The 20786-nt window shown below is 40.1% G+C and overlaps 1 protein-coding gene across 1 annotated transcript in view; it reads left to right on the top strand.

Moving 5' to 3' along the window:
• The window catches only part of ITPR1 (inositol 1,4,5-trisphosphate receptor type 1), a 362730-nt gene that overhangs the window by 193077 nt on the left and 148867 nt on the right, over nt 1-20786 (top strand). The window contains exons 31-37 of the mRNA XM_064361952.1: nt 599-724; nt 3344-3544; nt 5388-5639; nt 9019-9144; nt 11709-11837; nt 16019-16139; nt 19503-19687. Of these exons, the coding sequence (XP_064218022.1) occupies nt 599-724; nt 3344-3544; nt 5388-5639; nt 9019-9144; nt 11709-11837; nt 16019-16139; nt 19503-19687 (1140 nt within the window). The remainder of the gene's footprint in view (nt 1-598; nt 725-3343; nt 3545-5387; nt 5640-9018; nt 9145-11708; nt 11838-16018; nt 16140-19502; nt 19688-20786) is intronic.

Consider the following 20786-nt stretch of genomic DNA (forward strand, 5'->3'; position numbering starts at 1 on the left):
GGAGATTTCCATGTTGCCATGTTAGCTATTGGCAAAGGTTAATGTGTAATAGGTTGAGCAACTTAGCAAGGTGAACCCAAGAGGGAAAATGACTGCTCAGCATCAGTGAGGAAGTCAGCCCCCATTCTGTTGTCAGTCCCTGTTTTTATTTAAGACTTTTATTATTATTTTTTATTTTTTGGTTGAGATGGGGTTCTCACTATGTTGGCCAGGATGGTCTCAAACTCCTGCCCCCAAGTGATCCACCCAAAGGGCTGGGATCACAGGTGTCAGCCACTGTGCCTGGCCAGTCCCTGTCTTTAGACGTAGGGTGTTCAGAAGTTTCAGTCTTTGCTAGACAATGGACTCGTAGAGGCCTTCTATTAGCTTTCACTCTGCAGTGCTCCCTCCCACCCAAATAAGATCTTCACTTTCATCAATGAGCGTAAACAAGTTACTGGCTTCTTTTCAGGGTCAGCAGTGCAGCCCCTCAATATTTACCCACAGCAGGCCCCCAGCAGACACCCCCTGACTCCCACATAGCAGGAGTTGTTGAGTGTAGGAGAAGCTGGTCTCCTGGCCCAGCAATCAGTGCTTTCATCTGTCTCCTCCCACACAGGCCGAAGATACCAAGATGCAAGAGATAATGAGGCTGGCTCATGAATTTTTGCAGAATTTCTGCGCAGGCAACCAGCAGAATCAAGCTTTGCTACATAAACACATAAACCTGTTTCTCAACCCAGGGGTAAGACTTGAGGCCTGTCTGCAAATCTGTGGAGGGAGGAGGGAGGAGGAACAGCTTGTTCTTTGGCTGTTGTGGCTTCTGGGGCTTGTTATAATGCAACATTCATTCCAAAGGGGAACATTTTCACCACTTATCAGGAGGACATAAATACTCATCTTCTGGGGATGGGATGGCAGGAGTTGGGGAGGGGAAAAGGAGGAAGGTAAGGTGGATAAAGTAAGATATATGTCTGTATTTTCCTAGTAAAGTCCTTCATTGTATCAAACTTCAGCAATACACAAGTGCTAAATCTCTCACCTGCCACATCCTCCTGATTTCACGCATAAAGTTTTCTGTGGTTGTATATAAATATATAGTATTTCCATATCAAACATATCTGTATTACATCTTAGTTTGTTAAATATATTTCAATAATATATTTAATATATATAATTCAATGATATATTCAATAATATAATTCAAATAATATATTTGTTAAATATTTAAATAAAAGTATATTAAATTTATTATAGGTTTTGTAAAGAAAAATGATGCCATACTCTACACATTGTCTTGTATTCTACTTTTTTCACTTAACACATTATGGCTGCCTTTGCAAATCAGAGAGAGAGAGAAGTTTTTCTCATTCTTTTGTTGGCTAAATGACATCCTGCACAATGGCTGTAACTTTTAAAAAACCATTCTCATATTAATGGACAGTTAGGCGATATCTGGTTTTTAGCTTTGTAAACAATACTGCAAAGAACATCTTTGTGCATGCACAAACTCACTCACTCACTCACTCACTCACTCACTGGTAATGCTAATACTTTCCAGAAAATAGATTAGCATGGATTGTAGGATAATAGAGGTTGAGCATCCCAGATCTGAAAATCTGAAATCTGAAATACTTCAAAATTCAAAACTTTTGAGTGCTGGTGTGATGCTCAAAGAAAATACCCATTGGAGCATTTCAGATTTTGGATTTTTGGATTTGAGACGCTCAACCAGGAGACTATAATGCAAATATTCCCAAATCCAAAATGTGAAACCCTTGTGCTCCCAAACATTTTGGATAAGGGATACTCAACCTGTGTAACATGACTCCCTCTGTGTCATGTTAAGAGAAAGAAAAGGGAAAAGATAAAAAGATTAAAGCCTTCACCTCACCCCAAACATAAAACTCCATAACTCTGGGTAAAAAGTGAAAAATAAAAATTCTAAAAGGTAACATGAGAATCTTCATGGCTGTGTGGTAAGCAAAATTTTCCTACAGGGTATGCAAAGGAAACTATTTTTAAAAATGGATAAATTGGACTCCTTTTAAGAACTTCTGTTTGTCTACTGACACTATTAAGAGCATCCAAAGTCGAGGCAGAGAATGGGAGACATTTGCAATGCATGGGTTTAACAAAGAAGTCATATCCAGAATGTACAAAACACACTCAGAAAAGTCACTAAGGAAAAAGTTGACCTGCTTTTAAAAATAGATGGGCCAGGCATGGTGGTTCACACCTGTAATCCCAGCTCTTTGGGAGGCCAAGGCAGGCAGATCATTTGAGGTCAGGAGTTTGAGACCAGCCTGGCCAACATGGTGAAATCCTGTCTCTACTAGAAATACAAAAATTACCTGGGTGTGGTGGTGAGCACCTGTAATTCCAGCTACTTGGAGGCTGAGGCAGGAGAATAGCTTGAACCTAGGAGGCAAAAGTTGCAGTGAGCTGATATTCCACCATTGCACTCCAGCCTGGGTGACAGAGCAAGACTCCATCTCAAATAAATAAATAAATAAGTGAAGGCAAAAAACTTGAACAGATGCCCTGCTGTAGAGGATATCCAAATGGCCAATAAATGTGACAAAGTGTTCAACATGATTAGACATCAAAGAAATGCAAATTAAGTTATGTTTAGCCACAGTAAGATGTGGCTAAAATTTAAAAGACTGTCAATACTAAGTGTTGACAAGGATAGAAACAGCTGGAATGTAGAATGCAAATTGTTAACATCTTTTGAAAGCTGTCAGTATCTTCTAAAGCTAAACATACTTATACTTTGTACTCAGCAATTCTAGTCTTGGACCCAACAGAAGTATGGGTTTAAGTTTACCAGAAGACATGTGTAAGAATGTTCACAGCAACTCTACTTTAATACTTGTAATACTATTAATGTTACTATCTATTAAAACTAGATCCTAGCCTAAATGCCCTTTAACCATAGAATAAAGATATTGCTTGTATATTCATGCAGTGAGACTTATATATCAGTGAAGAATCCATGAGGTTTATGAACAGGCAAAACTAATCTGTGGTTATAGAAATCAAAATAGTAGTTAAATTGCAAGATAGGGCGTAAAGGAAACCTGTTTTGTTTTTTGATCTGGGTGCTTAAGATCCCTTTGTAATATGTTCAGCTGACTGCTAATGATTTGTTTATTCTTCTGTATGTTTATTTACATGTCATTGAAAAAAGTTTACTAAAAAAGAAGGTACTACAGAAGCAAGAATGAGAGAAACATATCTTCATAGGTTTAAATGCTTCTCTTTGTGCATGTTTTCAGTGGACTCTTCTTTTTCTCATTTTTAAATCTGTTCTAGCAGCTTTTGACCTGTCCCTGTGCTCTTTTCCTCACTCTTGTGCCAGATCCTGGAGGCAGTAACCATGCAGCACATCTTCATGAACAATTTCCAGCTTTGCAGTGAGATCAACGAGAGAGTCGTTCAGCACTTCGTTCACTGCATAGAGACTCATGGTCGGAACGTCCAGTATATAAAGTTCTTGCAGACAATTGTCAAGGCAGAAGGGAAATTTATTAAAAAATGCCAAGACATGGTTATGGCTGAGGTGATTGTTATATATTTCTATATACCTCCACCTAGTGTGCTGTTGAAATTTTAAAATGATTTAATCTTATCTGTATGAACTTGTACCCTCTTCAGGAGCCATATGGAAAGACAGTAATTGTGTGTGTGTATGTGTGTGTCATCTCATGTGTGAGCTTAGGCTGTAGATATAGGCAAGAATCTGATCTGGTATTTCATAGCAATCAGTTTACTCTAAGGAAGGTTGGCTTGGATTCTTCTGACAGGGGACAAAAAGAGGAGTGATGAACTCAATTATAGGGAATGGAGATTAAATGTGGTCAGGACCCAGTGAACCAGAACAGCTTCCATTCTTGTCGATTATGAATTTTTAAAAATTATGCACCTGATTAACTAGATTGAAAAAATTTTGCCTGATGCTTCTCAAGGAGCAGTTGTTCTGTGAAATCAAGGAAAGTCTTACTTGATTCATTATGGATTCATTTTGATTTATAATCTTGTTTACGTATATGGTTCCAGTGGCAGAGAGGGTAGTGTGATTGAGAGTTGGGGCCAGCGTGGTGGCTCATGCCTGTAATCCCAGCTCTTTGGAAGGCTGAGGCAGGAGGATCGCTTGAGGCCAGGAGTATGAGACCAGCCTGGACAACCTAGCAAGACCCTTGTTTCTACAAAAAAATGAAAAAATTAGCCAGGTGTGGTGGCATGTGCCTGTAGTCCCAGTTATAGGGGAAGACCCCTTGAGCCCAGGAGTTCGAGGTTGCAGTCAACTATGATGGCACCACTGCACTCCAGCCTGGGCAACAAAGTGAGACCCTGTCTCTAAAAAAAAAAAAGAGAGAGTTGGCTCAACCTGGGATACAAATGTCACCTGAACCCCTTCACCAAAGGGTGCCATGAGATATATTACCTGACCTCTCAAATCCTTAGTGAACTTTTCTGTAAAATGAAGATACAGCGATTTCACTTTAAAGAGTTGATATGCAGAGTAAATGAGATCATGATGACATTAATAGCCCACGCTTTTTGGAAGCCTGCCATACTCTGGGCACAGTCCTAAGCAATTTGTGTATAATAATTTATTTAATCTGCATAGCACTGTGAGTTAGCTATTGTATTTGTCCAGTTTCACAAACGAAGAAACTGAGACACAGTGAGGTTAGGAAGTTCATCTAAAGAGTTTATATTGGTATCTGGCATATAATCATGAGAGCTCATAAAGGTTGGCCATTTGTAAGTGTTGACCATGTTTATTTTGACTTCTATGCCAGCCTGTTTTGGTTTTGTACTTCATGTACTGCTGATGATATTGATTTATTCTTAAGTAGATTTGCAAGAAGCCACATTTTAGGGGACAAGTTATAAACAGGAATGCCTCGACTTTTTGAAGAGTATGGAGTCTGAGAGTTGTAGTCTGGAGAAGAAGGCATATGTTAATTAAAAATAATTTGTGATTGAAGAGAGCAGTTGGTGGATGTGAGACTTGTAAAGGGGATACTATGTAAAGCATACAAATAAGATGGGAACATTTAAAAAGACATATCATAGCGTAATAGGTAGATCTAGAAATTCAAGTGCAAGCTTGAGATCTCTATTTCCACTTTATACATTAATGCTGGTATGCAGACTTTCTTTTCCCCTAATAGTTTTTTAGGGCCAGTGTGGTATTTCTGTAACTGTGGACTAAAATTATGATGCGGAAGATTTCTAGTTGTTCAGTTATATAAATGAATGAAGTCAAAATAGGTAAGACTGATTTGGGAAGATAGATGCTGAGAGAACCTCTCTCTTTCTCTGTGAGTAGATTTTTTTCATGCTGCCCCAGCCCTACAAGCTTGTAATCTAAACCCACCCTGTTCTTGATGTAGCTGGTCAATTCAGGAGAGGATGTCCTCGTGTTCTACAACGACAGAGCCTCTTTCCAGACTCTCATCCAGATGATGCGGTCAGAGCGGGATCGGATGGATGAGAACAGCCCTCTCATGTACCACATCCACTTGGTCGAGCTCCTGGCTGTGTGCACGGAGGGTAAGAATGTCTACACAGAGATCAAGTGCAACTCCCTGCTCCCGCTGGATGACATCGTTCGTGTGGTGACCCACGAGGACTGTATACCTGAGGTGAGCGAGCCCAGCCTGGCTGTGCCCTTCTCGTCGCTGTCTATGTGGTGCGTGCAGTCATGGCTCACTGCGAGACATGGTGGTGGCTGGCCTGGGTGAGCCCTTATGGCTCTGAAAGCTGCAGCTCATTTGTAGTGGGATTTCAGTTCCCTAAAACATTTTCTCGAGCATTGATGTTGCATAAAAGGAACATGGGAGAAGTTAGTCTTTCCTTCTGTGTCTTTAAGAAGAGTGAGGAAAAAAGCTTCAGCTCTGTGGAACTAATTCAGCCTATTGAGCAAAGGGATGTGACCCGAATGAACTTCTCAGAAATGAGATGAAGAGGAGGTTGAGATCTAGTTCATATGAATGTAAGACTTAGTGTGTAAGTTAGTGCTTTAAAACAAAAACCCTTACTACAGAAATAATGGCCATTATAAAAAATTTAGGAACTACAGGCAATCAATTAAAAAAAATAATGAATACCTAAGTTTTGAAGTTAATCCTTCCAGGCTTCCTTTTTTCCTGCTCATAGATTATATTTATTCATACTGAAAAAATGGATTATAAAGTATGTATTTTATAAAATATCAGATAAAATATATCATGAAGTATATATTTTCTCCTTGTATATTTTACAATGTATAATATTAGTTTATGTTATACATTTATATTATATTAAATTAAGTATATATGCTACATATATTATGTTTTTAGATTTCTTTGGGCAAGCTAGTAACAGTCATGTGTTGATTGGTGGGATGTGTTTTGGGAAATGCATTCTTAGGCGATTTCCTCATTGTGTGGACATCATAGAGTGCACTTACACAAACCTAGATGGCACAGCCTGCTACACACCTCGGCAGTATGGAACAGCCTCTTGCTCCCCAGCTATACACATGCACAGCGTGTGACTGTCTAAGTACTGAAGGCAGTTATAACACAATTGTATTTGTGTATCTAAACATTGAAACGGTCCATTAAAATTTGGTATTATAATCTTATGGGTCACTGTTGTATATGAGACCCATTGTTGACCAAAATGTCATTATCCAGTACCTGACTGTACTTTTTGAAAAGTTCAAATATCAAAGACTGTAAAGGGGTAAACCATGAAAAGCCTTATAATCTGTTTTCCCACCTACCCTACGGAAAATAATTTTTATATTCTTGTGGATTTTGCTGGAGTTTTGCACATAAACACATACAATATATATACTTTATTTCCCCCTTTTTTAAATGCAAAAGATGACACTCTGGGTACACTATTCTGTGCCTTAACACTGTAACTTCTTTTCATATCAGTTCATAAAGAGATGCCAGATTTTTTTATAGTTGCATAAAATTCCATTATATGGGTGTACTGTCATTGCCCTTTGTGAGTGTTGAACTAATTTATAATATACTGAGTTAATAATGAATAATTAATAACTATAATAAGAAAGCAATGAGATTGCATTTTTCTCACAGTCTTGGCCACATGGTATGTGATCAAACTTTTGGATTCTCGTGTATCTGGCAGGTGAAAATGGTCGTTTCAACATAGTTTTAATTTACATTTCTCTTGTTATGGATAAAGAAGGTAGAGTTATAACTAGTATTAGAGATGAGAGAAATGTAGTATTATAACAAGCATTAGTTTGTTTTTTACCCTTTTTTATTTGGAATACAACAGAAGTGCAAAAAAGTACACAGATCTCAATTGTATACTGCAGGAACGATAGAATGATTATAAAGAGAACAACTTATTACCTTCACCCAGGTCAAGAAATATGCAAACACTTCCCCCATTTCCCTTTCCTGTTGTCACCTCCCCCAAGGGCTGTCTCCTGAAAGTAACCACAAGCTGACTTTAATGTAATCCTACTGTGGCTTTTCTGTATACATCCCTCAACAATATACTTTAGTTTTGTGAGGTTTTGGACTTCTGTGTATCATTCCGTGTCTTTTTAAGTTCAGCTTTGTGTTAAGGTTGATCCACCCTGACATGTAGCTGTATTCATTTCCTTTGCTTTGAAGCATTCCTTTCTATCATGGCACCATGATAGGATTTTCCATTCTTCTACTGATGCTCATTTTAGTTGTTTTCAGCTTTTGGCTGTTAGGACTGAGCATGCATCCTGGCCCACTTGTGTATACCTCTGTCCAAGGTCTATGGATAGTCAGAAGTGGAAGTGCTGGGTCATAGAGGGTGCATTTCTTCAATTGTATATGAATAACAGTCCAGTTGTTTTCAGCATGGGTGCTCCAGTTACCATTCCTCCTCCCAGCCCCACTAACATTTGCCACCATCAAATTCTTTTTTTTTCAATTTGATGGTTGTATAATAGTGTTTCATAGTAGTTTAATTTTTAGAAGCTTCATGGAGATATTTACATATGTGATTCACTTGTTTAAAGAGTATAGTTGAGTGGTTTTTAATATAGTCACAGAGTTGCGCAATCACCGTCACAATTTAGTTCAGAATATTTTCATCACCTCAAAAAAAAAAACCCCATGCCCATTAGCAGTCACTTCCTATTTCTTGATAACACCCCTAATCCTAGGCAACCGCTCATTTTTCTGAGTATATGGATTTGCCCATTAGAGACATTTCATGGAATCATGCAACATGTGGTCTTTTACAACTGGATTTTTTCACCTGCATGATTTTTTTTCAAGGCTCATGCACGTTGTAGCATGTATCAGCACTTCATTCCTTTATGTTGCTGAGTAATTTTCAATTCTATAGATACACCACATTTTGTGTAGCCATCAGTCAGTTGATGGGCATTTGGATTGTTTCCGCTTTTTGACTATTGTGAATAATGCTGCTATGCACACTTGGGTACAGGATTTTGGGTAGACATGTTTGCATGAACCATAGTGGTTTTAATTTCTGAGTCCTTGATTCCTAATTGAATCTGAGCCCTTGGTGGGTGGGTGGGTGGGTAGGTGTGTGTGTGTGTGGTGGGGTTGACATTTGACATTCCTTTAAGAAATATCTGATCCAGTGTTTTGCCTGCCTTTTCTCTGGGGGTGTCTATGTTATCAGCACAGATCTGGGGGAATTCTTCATTGGTACACACCTTGCAGATGTCTTCTCCCAACTCCTGCCCATTACACTCTGAAACGATGCCTTTTTATGAGCAGAAATTATGAATTTTAAGTAATCAAACTTGTCCCTCTTTTATGGTCCGAGGTTTTGCCTCATTCTTTACCTTGAGGTCATGAAAATATTCTCATCCAAAAGCTTTATGCTTTTGGATTTTATAATTGTGAATTTCAAATGTCAGAAAATCGTAGAAGTAAGACTTCACAGTGGGGAATGGGATGACCTTCTTGCTGTGAAGATGAAGCAGCTAATCGGTTCCATACATGCCAAGATGGTTTTTCAGAAAATCTTCTTTCTATCTTGCAGGTTAAAATTGCATACATTAACTTCCTGAATCACTGCTATGTGGATACAGAGGTGGAAATGAAGGAGATTTACACCAGCAATCACATGTGGAAATTGTTTGAGAATTTCCTTGTAGACATCTGCAGGGTAAGGCTTTCTGGAACTAAGGAGGTAGAGTTAGAGAATGAGAGGTGTGTGTGTGTATATGTGTGTCATCTTGGTGACACATGAAGAAAACAGCTGCATCATTTCTACTCTAATTTGTGACATGAAGAGGCATTTGTGGCTCTTATATTTCTTTTTTTTTTTTTTTTTTGAGATGGGGTCTCGCTCTGTGACCCAGGCTGGAGTGCAGTGGGACAATCTCAGTTCAGTGAAACCTCTGCCCCCGGGCTCAAGTGATTCTCCTGCCTCAGCCTCCCAAGTAGCTGGGATTGCAAACGGCCACCACCAGTCCTGGCTAATTTTTGTATTTTTAGTAGAAACAGGTTTCACCAAGTTGGCCAGGCTGGTCTTGAACTCTTGACTTCAAGTGATCTGCCCACCTCAGCCTCCCAAAGTGCTGGGATTACAAGCGTGAGCCGCCACACCTGGCCATTCGTCTTATGTTTTTCTCTTAGCCGAGAGTAGATGTTATTTATCAAGCTTCAGGGAAGAGAGGCTATTTCTGGTTTTCATGTCACCCCTGTGGATTGGTTTGTGAATGATAACCTGGGCATATTACAATTCAATTTATAAGGATGTATTTTCTTGGTAATATGCCTGTGCTTGAAGGGCAGTTCCCTGAGCTTGAGCGTTTGTCTCCTGCAATCTGTTCTTCAGGATTCTGCACAATTCTTCCCCTTCCATTTATTGCTTTCCTGACTCAGCCTCAAGAGTGGCCTTTAAGATACTTGAGTTGGTTTTGCATTAAGCTTAATATTCGTGCTAAAGCCACAAGACTGCCTCATAACAAAGCATACCATGAGTTTAATACGAGTTATGTGATGGTGGAATTAAGGCAGTGGTGGAGGTAGATTTAATATGAGTTATGTGATGGTGGAATTGGGGTAGTGGGGATAGATTAAAAGATTCTTTAGAAGGTAATTGTCAGTTACATCCCAATTTCAGAAACATCGTGATGGTAAAGATGCATTGTAGAATCCTAAAATGTGGTATTTTCTGCTTCACTATACGATTACTAGTAGAAGGCAAGAAGCCTGCAAGAACTTATTTTCCTTCTGAGTGAGAACTCTAGTAGTATTTGGTCAGGTATTGGTTTTGTAGACAGATTTTTAAAAAAATCTCAAACTCCTCATAGTTTTTTAATCCTATTAGCCTAGGGATTTTTGGCTTGGAATGGCAGGCTTGCTTTATTTCTTTAAATTAGTGCTCTGTGAAATTTTCTGTAAAGGACTGGATAGTAAATATGTTCAGCTTTGTGGGCCGTTCATCTCTTTCATGACTACTCAATTCTGCACTTCTAGCATGAAAGCAGCCATGGCAAGCAGGCATAGCTGTGTTTCAGTAAAACTTTATTTGTAAAGACAATTACTGGCCCTTACTTTGCCAATCCTTGCATTAAATTACTTAGAAATACTGTAAAATCAGTTATTAATTTCATTCTTTGACTATGTTCTCAGACTGTCTAGTATTAAGATCAGAACATGAAGGTCTCTTATGAACACTTGATTTTTATGTCCTTCACTTCATTCTTTTCAGTATAAGCAATTTTATACCTTAAATTATAGAACTAACGAATTCAGTAATAAAACTTGATTTTTTAAAATGTGCTAACCCGCTCATTGGCAAATCTTATTTTAGGCAGCAGGTAGAATATAGGTGAAATCAAAGGTGTCGCCTCACCCCAAAACTGGTATAGTCAGTTATTCTGAAACATGGCTTGCTATTTTGAACCAAGTTGTGTATTGGTAAGATTTTAAAATTCAATTAAAATCTAATGGAAGAGTGTTGTAGGATTGGAGAGATCAGATCAAGTGTGGTGGCTCATGCCTGTAATCCCAGCACTTTGGGAGGCCTAGTGGGCAGATGATTTGAGTCCAGGAGTTTGAAAACAGCCTGGCCAACTTGGCAAAACTCCATCCCTACTGAAAATACAAAAATTAGCCGGGCGTGGTGGCAGGCACTTATAATCCCAGCTACTTGGGAGGCTGAGGCACGAGAATCGTTTGAACCTGGGAAGTGGAGGCTGCAGTGAGCCAAGATTGTTCTACTGCACTCCATCCTAGGTGACAGAGTGATACTCTGTCTCAAAAAAAAAAAAAAAAAAATGGATTGCAGATGGTCAGGCTCATGGGACCTCAGTGACGTATATTTGACTGTCTTGATTATTTGGTTAAGGACACCATGGTCTAGAGCTGAGGAACGGATTCCTCAGGAGATCAGTTTTCTTTTAGGGTAAATTTAAGACACCTGTAGTGACCGTGCTTCTTACTGTCCTTCGGGGCTTTAGATTTACCAGACACACATAGCAAGTCGCAAGCAGTGGCCTTGTTGGTTCATACCCATTTTAAGGTTTGTTATTCTGTACCATGATATCTGAGCCGATCTGCTTCTCTGTTTTTCATGATTTATATTTAAGGGGAGAAATATTGGCCAGCGGGCTTTTACCTTTTGTTTGTTAAAGGTAACCCATGGGAGGGGGTTGCAGATTTCTTAATGTCTTGGCGTCGTTTTTGGTGTAATGCGTAACATACCCACTTGTCTTCCAGGCCTGTAACAACACTAGTGACAGGAAACACGCTGACTCGATTTTGGAGAAGTACGTTACCGAAATCGTCATGAGTATTGTTACTACTTTCTTCAGCTCTCCCTTCTCAGACCAGAGTACAACTTTGCAGGTAAGAAATAGCAACATCAAGCAGAATGCTCACGATACACCTTCTGCAGTTGGGCTTGATGCGCATTTGGGAGTGAGCAACTGTAATGAACCGGTCTGCAAAGCATTAATAAAAGATACATTTCTCTTGGTGGAGGATAGCTGTGATGGGATTTCTTGGATAAAGAAGTACCTGAGGATATTTTCTTGTACCGGATGGTTCTGTTAGTTGTTGATTTTCTCCTTAAAATCTTTACTGCTTTTTTTTTTTTTGTCCTCCAGTCTTCTTCCCTGCCCTCGAATCCTAGAGATAACATTTACAAAACATCTAGTACAGTGTCTGGCACATAGTAGGCCCATAATAAATGGTAGCCCAAGCTCTTTCTGTTAGACTATAAGCTACATGAGGACAAAGTTATGTCTTATGTGCATGGTCATCTCATATAGTACTCTGTCCCTTGTACCTAGCATTGTGACTGGCGCTGAGTTGGTAATTCGTTGAGCAAATGACTAAATGAGACTCAGGAGAGTAGTAGAGACCAGAGATATACATGTACCGGTTGAAGGCTTAGCCAGGAAAATGAAGTGGTTACTGAAAGGGGACCTGGAGAGAACACAAATAATTGAGGATGGGATGTAAAAAAGGCAGAGTAAGGTCAGGAGTCTTCATGCAGGCAGGATGCGTTCTGGGAGTCTGTGGGACTTCAGGAATGAAGAAAGGGGAGGATTTTAGGTAAACAGGAGATGATGAGCAATCATGCCCTTTTGCTTATCCAAGAGGTTGAGTGAGATGATGCCACCTGTATTAGTCCATTTTCACACTGCTCATAAAGACATACTCAAGACTGGGCAATTTACAAAAGAAGCTCAGCCTGGCTGTGCCCTTCTCATCGCTGTCTATGTGGTGCGTGCAGTCATGGCTCACTGGGAGACGTGGTGGTGGCTGGCCTGGGTGAGCCCTTACGGTTCTGAAAGCTACAGCTCATTTGTAGTGGGATTTCAGTTCCCTAAAACATTTTCTTGAGCATTGATGTTGCATAAAAGGAACATGGGAGAAGTTAGTCTTTCCTTCTGTGTCTTTAAGAAGAGTGAGGAAAAAAGCTTCAGCTCTGTGGAACTAATTCAGCCTGTTGAGCAAAGGGATGTGACCCGAATGAACTTCTCAGAAATGAGATGAAGAGGAGGTTGAGATCTAGTTCATATGAATGTAAGACTTAGTGTGTAAGTTAATGCTTTAAAACAAAAACCCTTACTACAGAAATAATGGCCATTATAAAAAATTTAGCAACTAAAGACAATCAATAAAAAAAAAAACATACCTAAGTTTTGAAGTTAATCCTTCCAGGCTTCCTTTTTTCCTGCTCATAGATTATATTTATTCATAATGAAACAATGGGTTATAAAGTATATATTTTTTAATATATCATATAAAGTATATTATAAAGTATATATTTTCTCCTTGTGTATTTTAAAATGTTATATTAGTGTATATTACACATTTATATTACATTAAACTAAATATATATGACATACATATTATGTCTTTAGATTTTTATGGAAAAGCTAATAACAGTCATGTGTTGATTGGTGGGATGTGTTTTGGGAAATGCATTCTTAGGTGATTTTCTCATTGTGTGGACATCATAGAGTGCACTTACACAAACCTAGATGGCACAGCCTGCTACACACCTCGGCAGTATGGAACAGCCTCTTGGTCCCAGGCTACAAACATACACAGCATGCGACTGTCTCAGTACTGAAGGCAATTATAACACAATTGTATTTGTATATCTAAACATTGAAAAGGTCCAGTAAAAATTTGGTATTATAATCTTATGGGCCACTGTTGTATATGAGACCCATCATTGATGGTTTAAAGAAAGAGGCTTAGTGGACTCACAGTTCCATATGGCTGGGGAGGCCTCACCATCATGGTGGAGGGTGAAAGGCACGTCTCACATAGCAGCAGATAAAAGAACTTGTGCAGGGAAATTCCCCTCTGTAAAACCATCAGATCTCATGAGACCTCTTCACTATCACGAGAACAGCATGAGAAAGACCCACCCCATGATTTCAATTATCTCCCACCTGGTCCCTCCTGCAGCATGTGGGAATTGTGGGAGCTACAATTCAAGATGAACTTTGGGTAGAGACAGAGCCAAACCATATCCCACCAGATTGCCTGTAGTATTTGGATAGTTAGTAGGCAGCTACTCTTACTCATTTAATCATCTTTTGTGCACCAAGGTGTCAAGTAACAGCAGAGTAGGTATTCCACGAATAGGGTTTAGTGGAATTGATTGAGTCAAGGGACACTTCTTTCTTTGAGCTGGGCTGTTGGGTTCCTATCCCCAATCCAACACTTACTAGCTAATAGGGTGGGCAATCATGCTACAGCTTACTTCTCAGGGTGATGGTGAAGGCTAAATGAGATGTCTAAAGTGCTTAGCACAGAGCCTGGCACATAGGAAGTTCTTGGGAGTAAATGGCTGTTCTCATTGGCCCGTTGAGTTAGCTCAAGAGCTAACAAGCAGCCGCAAAACTCAGGAACTAAATTCTCGGTTTCCCCGGCCAGTTTCCCAGGCTCCCTCTGCACCTCTCCTCTATTAGAAATACAGCTTACTGTCTTGGGTGGCTGTGGGGAATAGGAAGGAAAGTACTTCCTGAAGAAGGCAATGAGATTCTGGCTCCCAGGTGAACTTCATGGAAAGAGCATGGAACTTCGCCATCAGAGTTGACTTCCTGCTTTGCCATCCCTTCTCTTTCTTTTAGATACTTTCTTTTTTCCTTGCTGGGCCTTTGTTTTTCATGTGTGACGGAAAGGTAATTCCAAGTTGCAGAATTGTTTACTGAGGCCTGAATGAGATCATACGTGAAATGTCTCACATATAGTATGCCCTTAATAAATGGAAGCTATTTGAACCATGTTTATCAGGGAGGTTCTGAATTTTTAATTAATCTCTTTTATTTTCTTATAATAGACTTCCTTTTTCCCCTGATGCTTTCTGTTTTCCTTCATCTCAGAAACCTCTTTCAGGGTTTTTAATACTTTTTTCTTTTCTTTTCTTTTCTTTTGAGACAGAGTTTTGCCCTGTTGCCCAGGCTGGAGTGCAGTGGTGCCATCTTGGCTCACTGCAACCTCTGCCTCCCAGGTTCAAGAGATTCTCCTGCCTCAGCCTCCTGAGTAACTGAGATTATAGGTGCCTGCCACCATGCCCAGCTAATTTTTGCATTTTCAGTAGAGACAGGGTTTCACCATCTTGGCCAGGCCGGTCTTAAACTCCTGACCTTATGATTCGCCCACCTCAGCCTCCCAAATTGTTGGGATTACAGGCGTGAGCCACTGCGCCTGGCCTACTTTTTTCTTTACTGTATTAACTTCCACTGTTTTTAGAAGAGCTATGCAAGTTGTCTCCTCTCAAACGAGAGACCAGTAGAATAGCACAGCATACACAGCTGTCTATCTTTGCCTTGCTGGTCCAAAACTACCCTTTGAATGGAGACCAAAACTGTACTTTTTTAATGCATTCAGGAAGTCAGTGTCAAATTGATTAAGTGGATGTTTGAGTACTCTTAGTTTAAAATGATTATAAATTTATACCTTATAGAAAGGAATAAATCTTCTCATGTAATTTCCAAGTACTCATCATAATAAATGAATACTTATAAAGAGTAACCATCCAAATTCTTTTTATGTCCTTGAAGACCTTACCAGAAGTATTCTAGGTGAGATCCACTTATTGGTTTGTTTTTGCTGATTAAAAATATGGGTTCTACTCAATGAATATAATGTCTGGAAGGAACTTTGGGGTCAGTCTGCCTCAATCTACTTATTTTATATGGCGGATGAAACTGATGCTCGGAGAGGTGATGTAATTTGCTACTTCGTAACTGGATAAGGATACCAGTCTTTGAACTTTGAATGCATTGCTCCTTCTTGTGCTCAAACTTAATTAAAATAGCATCGGGTTAATAAATTGACCTAAAATGCTTCTAAGTTGCTCTCCCTCAGCTAGATCACTTATGGAATTTAGCTGTTATCCAGGCATCCCCTCTCACGCTTGCCTCAGGGTCCATTAACAAGGCATGTCTATCTCTGATCCAGAGTCCAGTGGTTCAAGACAATGGCTGTCTTTGATCAGATCGTCAGTAATCTACAGATAAAAGTCTGTTTTTCACATTGCTTCTTTCGGCTTCTTGCAGACTCGCCAGCCTGTCTTTGTGCAACTGCTCCAAGGCGTGTTCAGGGTGTATCACTGCAACTGGTTAATGCCGAGCCAAAAAGCCTCCGTGGAGAGCTGTATTCGGGTGCTGTCTGATGTAGGTAAGATATCAAGTCAGTTTGGATATACGTGATGAAAATGAATTGTCTGACAGTGGTAAGGCTGCCGTTTATTGAGCACTCATTACAACTCTTCTAAAGTTACACAGACAGGAAGTTTCAGAGCCAGACCCGGAACCGAGGTCTTCTTGATTGCTGGGCTTCTTTTTGTATCTACCAAGCCAGCATTTCCCAAAGGAAGAGCTAGTGAGTCCCAAGTCAGATAGGCCTAGAAAAACAAGCTTCCATGGTTGTTAGGCAATTCTTGGCAAGTCATGATACATGCAGCTTATTCAAGGCCCTGGGAAGTCCCTCATTCAAGAAACTAATTTGTTTAATCCAGCAAATGTACTTGACCACTTGGAGACTTTTTCCTGGAAAACACCTGTCACATCCCAAGGAACACCCTTTCTCAGAAATGATGCACTGCTCCCTTCTTCCCCTCAAAGAGAAATGTTTCTCCATTTCCTCTGTGACTCCCCTCCTGTCTCATCTCTCATAGGCAGCGTTTGAAAGGAAGTTAGGAAAATTCTTTTTTCCTTCATCCTGACTTTATCAGACTCCATTACTTTGTTCCTTCCCCATCCCCTATAAATGCTGTGCAAAGAGCTAGGCTTTCTGCCTGCATCCGAGAAGAGAGTTACCTGCCTGGAGTCGCCTCTTAGATTCCTACAGACAGTGACAGGAAGAGCAAGACAGGTATAGTTCTTAGCACTATTAAGTGACTGTCCAGTCGATTTAAGTGTTGATTGTGTAGGTAAGATATCAAGTCAGTTTGGATATACCTTGAGAGATATATGTAACCTGTATTAGGACCTGTTGCCTGATTTCAACAGACTCTTGCTCAGTTCCTTTACTCTCATATGGTAGTTGCTGATGTCTTTTTATTATTGGTGTGGCAGTATTTCACAGTAAGAAATTAGGTTTTGGAAAATATATACACAACAGGTTCATTGTGTGATATCTTAGAAACAGGACCCAGCAAGGGAATTCCCAGATAACCCTATACTTTTTCCATTTATGATTATCTATCATAAAGGATGTGCTTGGTGAACTAATGTATAAAACCAAATGCTACATGTTCTCACTTAAAAGTGAGAGCTAAATGTTGAGTACACATGGATGTAAAGATGGGAGACCAACCCAAATGCCCATCGATGATAGACTGGACAGGGAAAATGTGGCACATATACACCATGGAATACTATGCAGCCATAAAAAATGATGAGTTCATGTCCTTTGTAGGGACATGGATGAATCTAGAAACCATCATTCTCAGCAAACTGACACAGGAATGGAAAATTAAACACTGCATGTTCTCACTCATAGGCAGGTGTTGAACAATGAGAACATGTAGACACGGGGAGGAGAGCATCACACACGGGGGTCTGTTGTGGGGCTAGGGGAGGGATGGCAGGGGGTGGGGAGGTAGGAGAGGGATAACATGGGGAGAAATGCCAGATGTAGGTGATGGGGGCATAGAGGCAGCAAACCACATTGTCATGTATGTACCTATGCAACAATCCTGCATGATCTGCACATGCACCCCAGAACCTAAAGTATAATAATAATAATAAAAAGATGGGAGACAACTAGAGGGGGAAAGAGGGAGAAAGATTGAAAAACTACCTGTTGAATACTCTGTTCTCTATCTGGGTGATGGATTCGATCATACCCTAAACCTCAGCATTAAGCAATACACCTTTGCAACAAAGCTGCATGTGTAGCCCCTGATTCTAAAATAAAAGTTGGAAAAAAAAAAACCGTTGTGCTTGTTGAGGTCAAAGGAAATGTGGGAGAAAGCCCTCACCACAGAGGTTAGTTTTTGTTTAATATTTGAGCAAGTGACTGACTTGACTAGTGCCCAGTGCTCATTAGAGAGGGGAAATCTTTCCTTTTGTCTTGGTGGTAATAAGAAAAAAAGACAAGGAGAGTTGATATCTGTGGAATGGTAAGGCATGAAAACAGCACTACCCAGAGTCCCCTCTGTGTCTCCTGGGGATCGCTTCCTCCTAATACCACACCCCGAGTCCACTGTGTTAGTTGTTGGGCTTATCGGGTGTCCAAGGCACAGAGTTTCTAGCTGTGATGAGTGTACCCTGTACATCGTGCTTTTTAACTTTTTATTGTTTGTATTTTTCCAAATTTCCCACTTTCCATATTAGACTGTTAGAAAGTTGCTGGCTGGCTTATAGTTTTTTTTTTTTCCCCTAAATTGTGTGTGTGTGTCTGTGTGTTTTTATAATGGGATTTAAATAATTGCTTCTCAGATTCCTCTTTCAGGATGTTGGAGTTGTTTTTACAATTAAATATTAGAGTTCTTTCTTTGCTTCTAGTGTTTTGAAGCATTGAAGGCAGGAAATAGCTGTTTTTTGGACATTTTCCCATATGGAAAAGAAATGATTATTAGTCTTAATTATTTTCCTTTTCAAAATCTTTTATTTTGGAATAATTTTATGTTTATGGGACTGTAGCAAAGATAATGCAGAGAATTTCCACAGACCCCTCATACATTGTCACCCATTGTCAGCATTTAATGTTAGCAGGGCCCCTTTGTCAAGATGGGGAAACTGACATTGGTGCAGTGCTGTTACCTAAACTCCAGACTCGATTCGGATTTCACCACTTTGCCCAGTACTGTCCCTTGTCACGCCCTTTTTCTGTTCCAGGGTCTAGTCCAGGCACCACCTTGCATTTAGTTGTTGTGTCTCCAGTCTCTTCTGGTCTGTGACCATTTCTCAGCCTTTCCTTGTTTCTTATGACTTTGATAGTTTTGACAAGTATTGGTCAGGAGTCCTGTAGAGTATCTCCCATTGTGGGTTTGACTGATGTTTTTCTCACGATTAGACTGGAGTTCTCCTTTTTTTAAGAGGGAGAAAGAAGCACCTATCTAGAAAGAGGAGTTTATGCCATTGTGAATGATGTCTTTAGGATTATGTTTGGGATAACTCAGCATTTTGTAGATTGTCGAAGAAACCTGAGAAAGAACTAGCAAATGGTTCATTGGCCAAATGAGTTCCCTGTCTTAATAATTCTTAAAATATGCGAACATCTCAGGGACCCTAAGAAGCCATTCATTGAGGAAACCCATTGAACTTTAACTCTGACTTGCCCTGGCCTTATGACCTAAGAGCATTTTAATATTTCTCAGAACCGCCGCCCCCCAGAATTCACACTGGGAAACCCTGACCTAAAAGATGGTAAAGTTGACTTGAGCTCCTCAGTCTCAGTACCAGGCTCAGTACCAGGCAAGCCGACCTATTCTGGGTGTGAAAAACCTGCTCCATGGGGAATAGGGTGTTAGGTCATCTATAAGATGTCCCCCATAAAAATTGTAGGCTCATGACTCATCTTTCTCCTGTGCAGCCAAGAGCCGGGCCATTGCCATTCCCGTGGACCTGGACAGCCAAGTCAACAACCTCTTTCTCAAGTCCCACAACATTGTGCAGAAAACAGCCCTGAACTGGCGGCTGTCAGCCCGCAACGCTGCACGCAGGGACTCTGTTCTGGCAGCTTCCAGAGACTACCGGAATATCATTGAGAGATTGCAGGTAATGCCTAGTGTTGAGAGAAGTGATGCTTAGCCTGGCTTCATGTGATTGACACACATGATGTCAGTGTGGTAAACAGATAGTCAAATGTTAGCATGTATGTAGTAGGGCCAGGAGTGGGAAGCTGCTTAGGAATAGAAAAGTTCCTGACAAAGTGATGGTCTTTAAAGGTTACTCCTAGATTTACAGATTTCTTGGTGAAAAATGGGGACTCTGCTCTTATTAGAAGGAAATATTGAAGTATTACAGAGGATGTTTAGAGTAAGAGCACAGATGTTCCATTTTTCCCGTCACTCTGGGATTATTTAGCCTCTTGAATCAGCAGGTGAGCAGAAGTGGTGATAACTGAGAGAAGGATTTTACATCAGAATGAGCTAGATGAAAACAAAAGCATTATGTATATACATTTTTATTAGTATCTACCAAGACATCTGCTATCCTTTTCTTAAAGGGGAGAGTAGTGAGTATTAGATGTTAAACATTTAAACGTGCATCTTAACATTAACGTCTCTTTTATACAAGCACCTCAGTTGATGCTCTCACAGGAAGTACATAGACCACAGTTTGAGAATCACAGATCGTTTGAATGAGCCCATGAGCACAGTGTTTAAGAGTATGGTCTCAGGCCAGTGCCTGGGTTAAATTTAAATCCTGGCTCTGCTGCTTAGAAATGGTATAATCTTGGGAAAGTTACTTGACTTCTCTGTGCTTCAGATTCCTAGTTTGTAAAATCGTAACACCTACCTCATGGGGTTGATGTGAGGATTAAGAGAGTTGATAATATGTCCCAGTTACCTATATTTCATGCAGCAAATCACAACAATTGCTTTATTCTCTTTTGCTATTCTGGAGGTTGACTGGCATCAGCAAGCTATTTCTCAATAAGAGTCTTTCATGGGGTTGCAGTCAGATGGTGTCTGCGGTTGGACACAGCTTGACACGTTGCTCACTCCCATGTTGGGCAGTTGATGCTTGTTGTCAGGTGGAACCTCACTGGAGTTGTTGACTGAAACATCTACATGTAGCCTGGGCTTCCTCACACCATGGCAGCTGGGTCCCAAGATGAGTGTGTGTAGAGAGAGAGAGACAAGTGAAAGTT

The sequence above is a fragment of the Aotus nancymaae genome, unplaced genomic scaffold (genome assembly GCF_030222135.1).
Source record: "Aotus nancymaae isolate 86718 unplaced genomic scaffold, 86718_ANA_hifiasm-v0.15.2.pri h1tg000046l, whole genome shotgun sequence".
Classification (NCBI taxonomy): Eukaryota; Metazoa; Chordata; class Mammalia; order Primates; family Aotidae; genus Aotus; species Aotus nancymaae.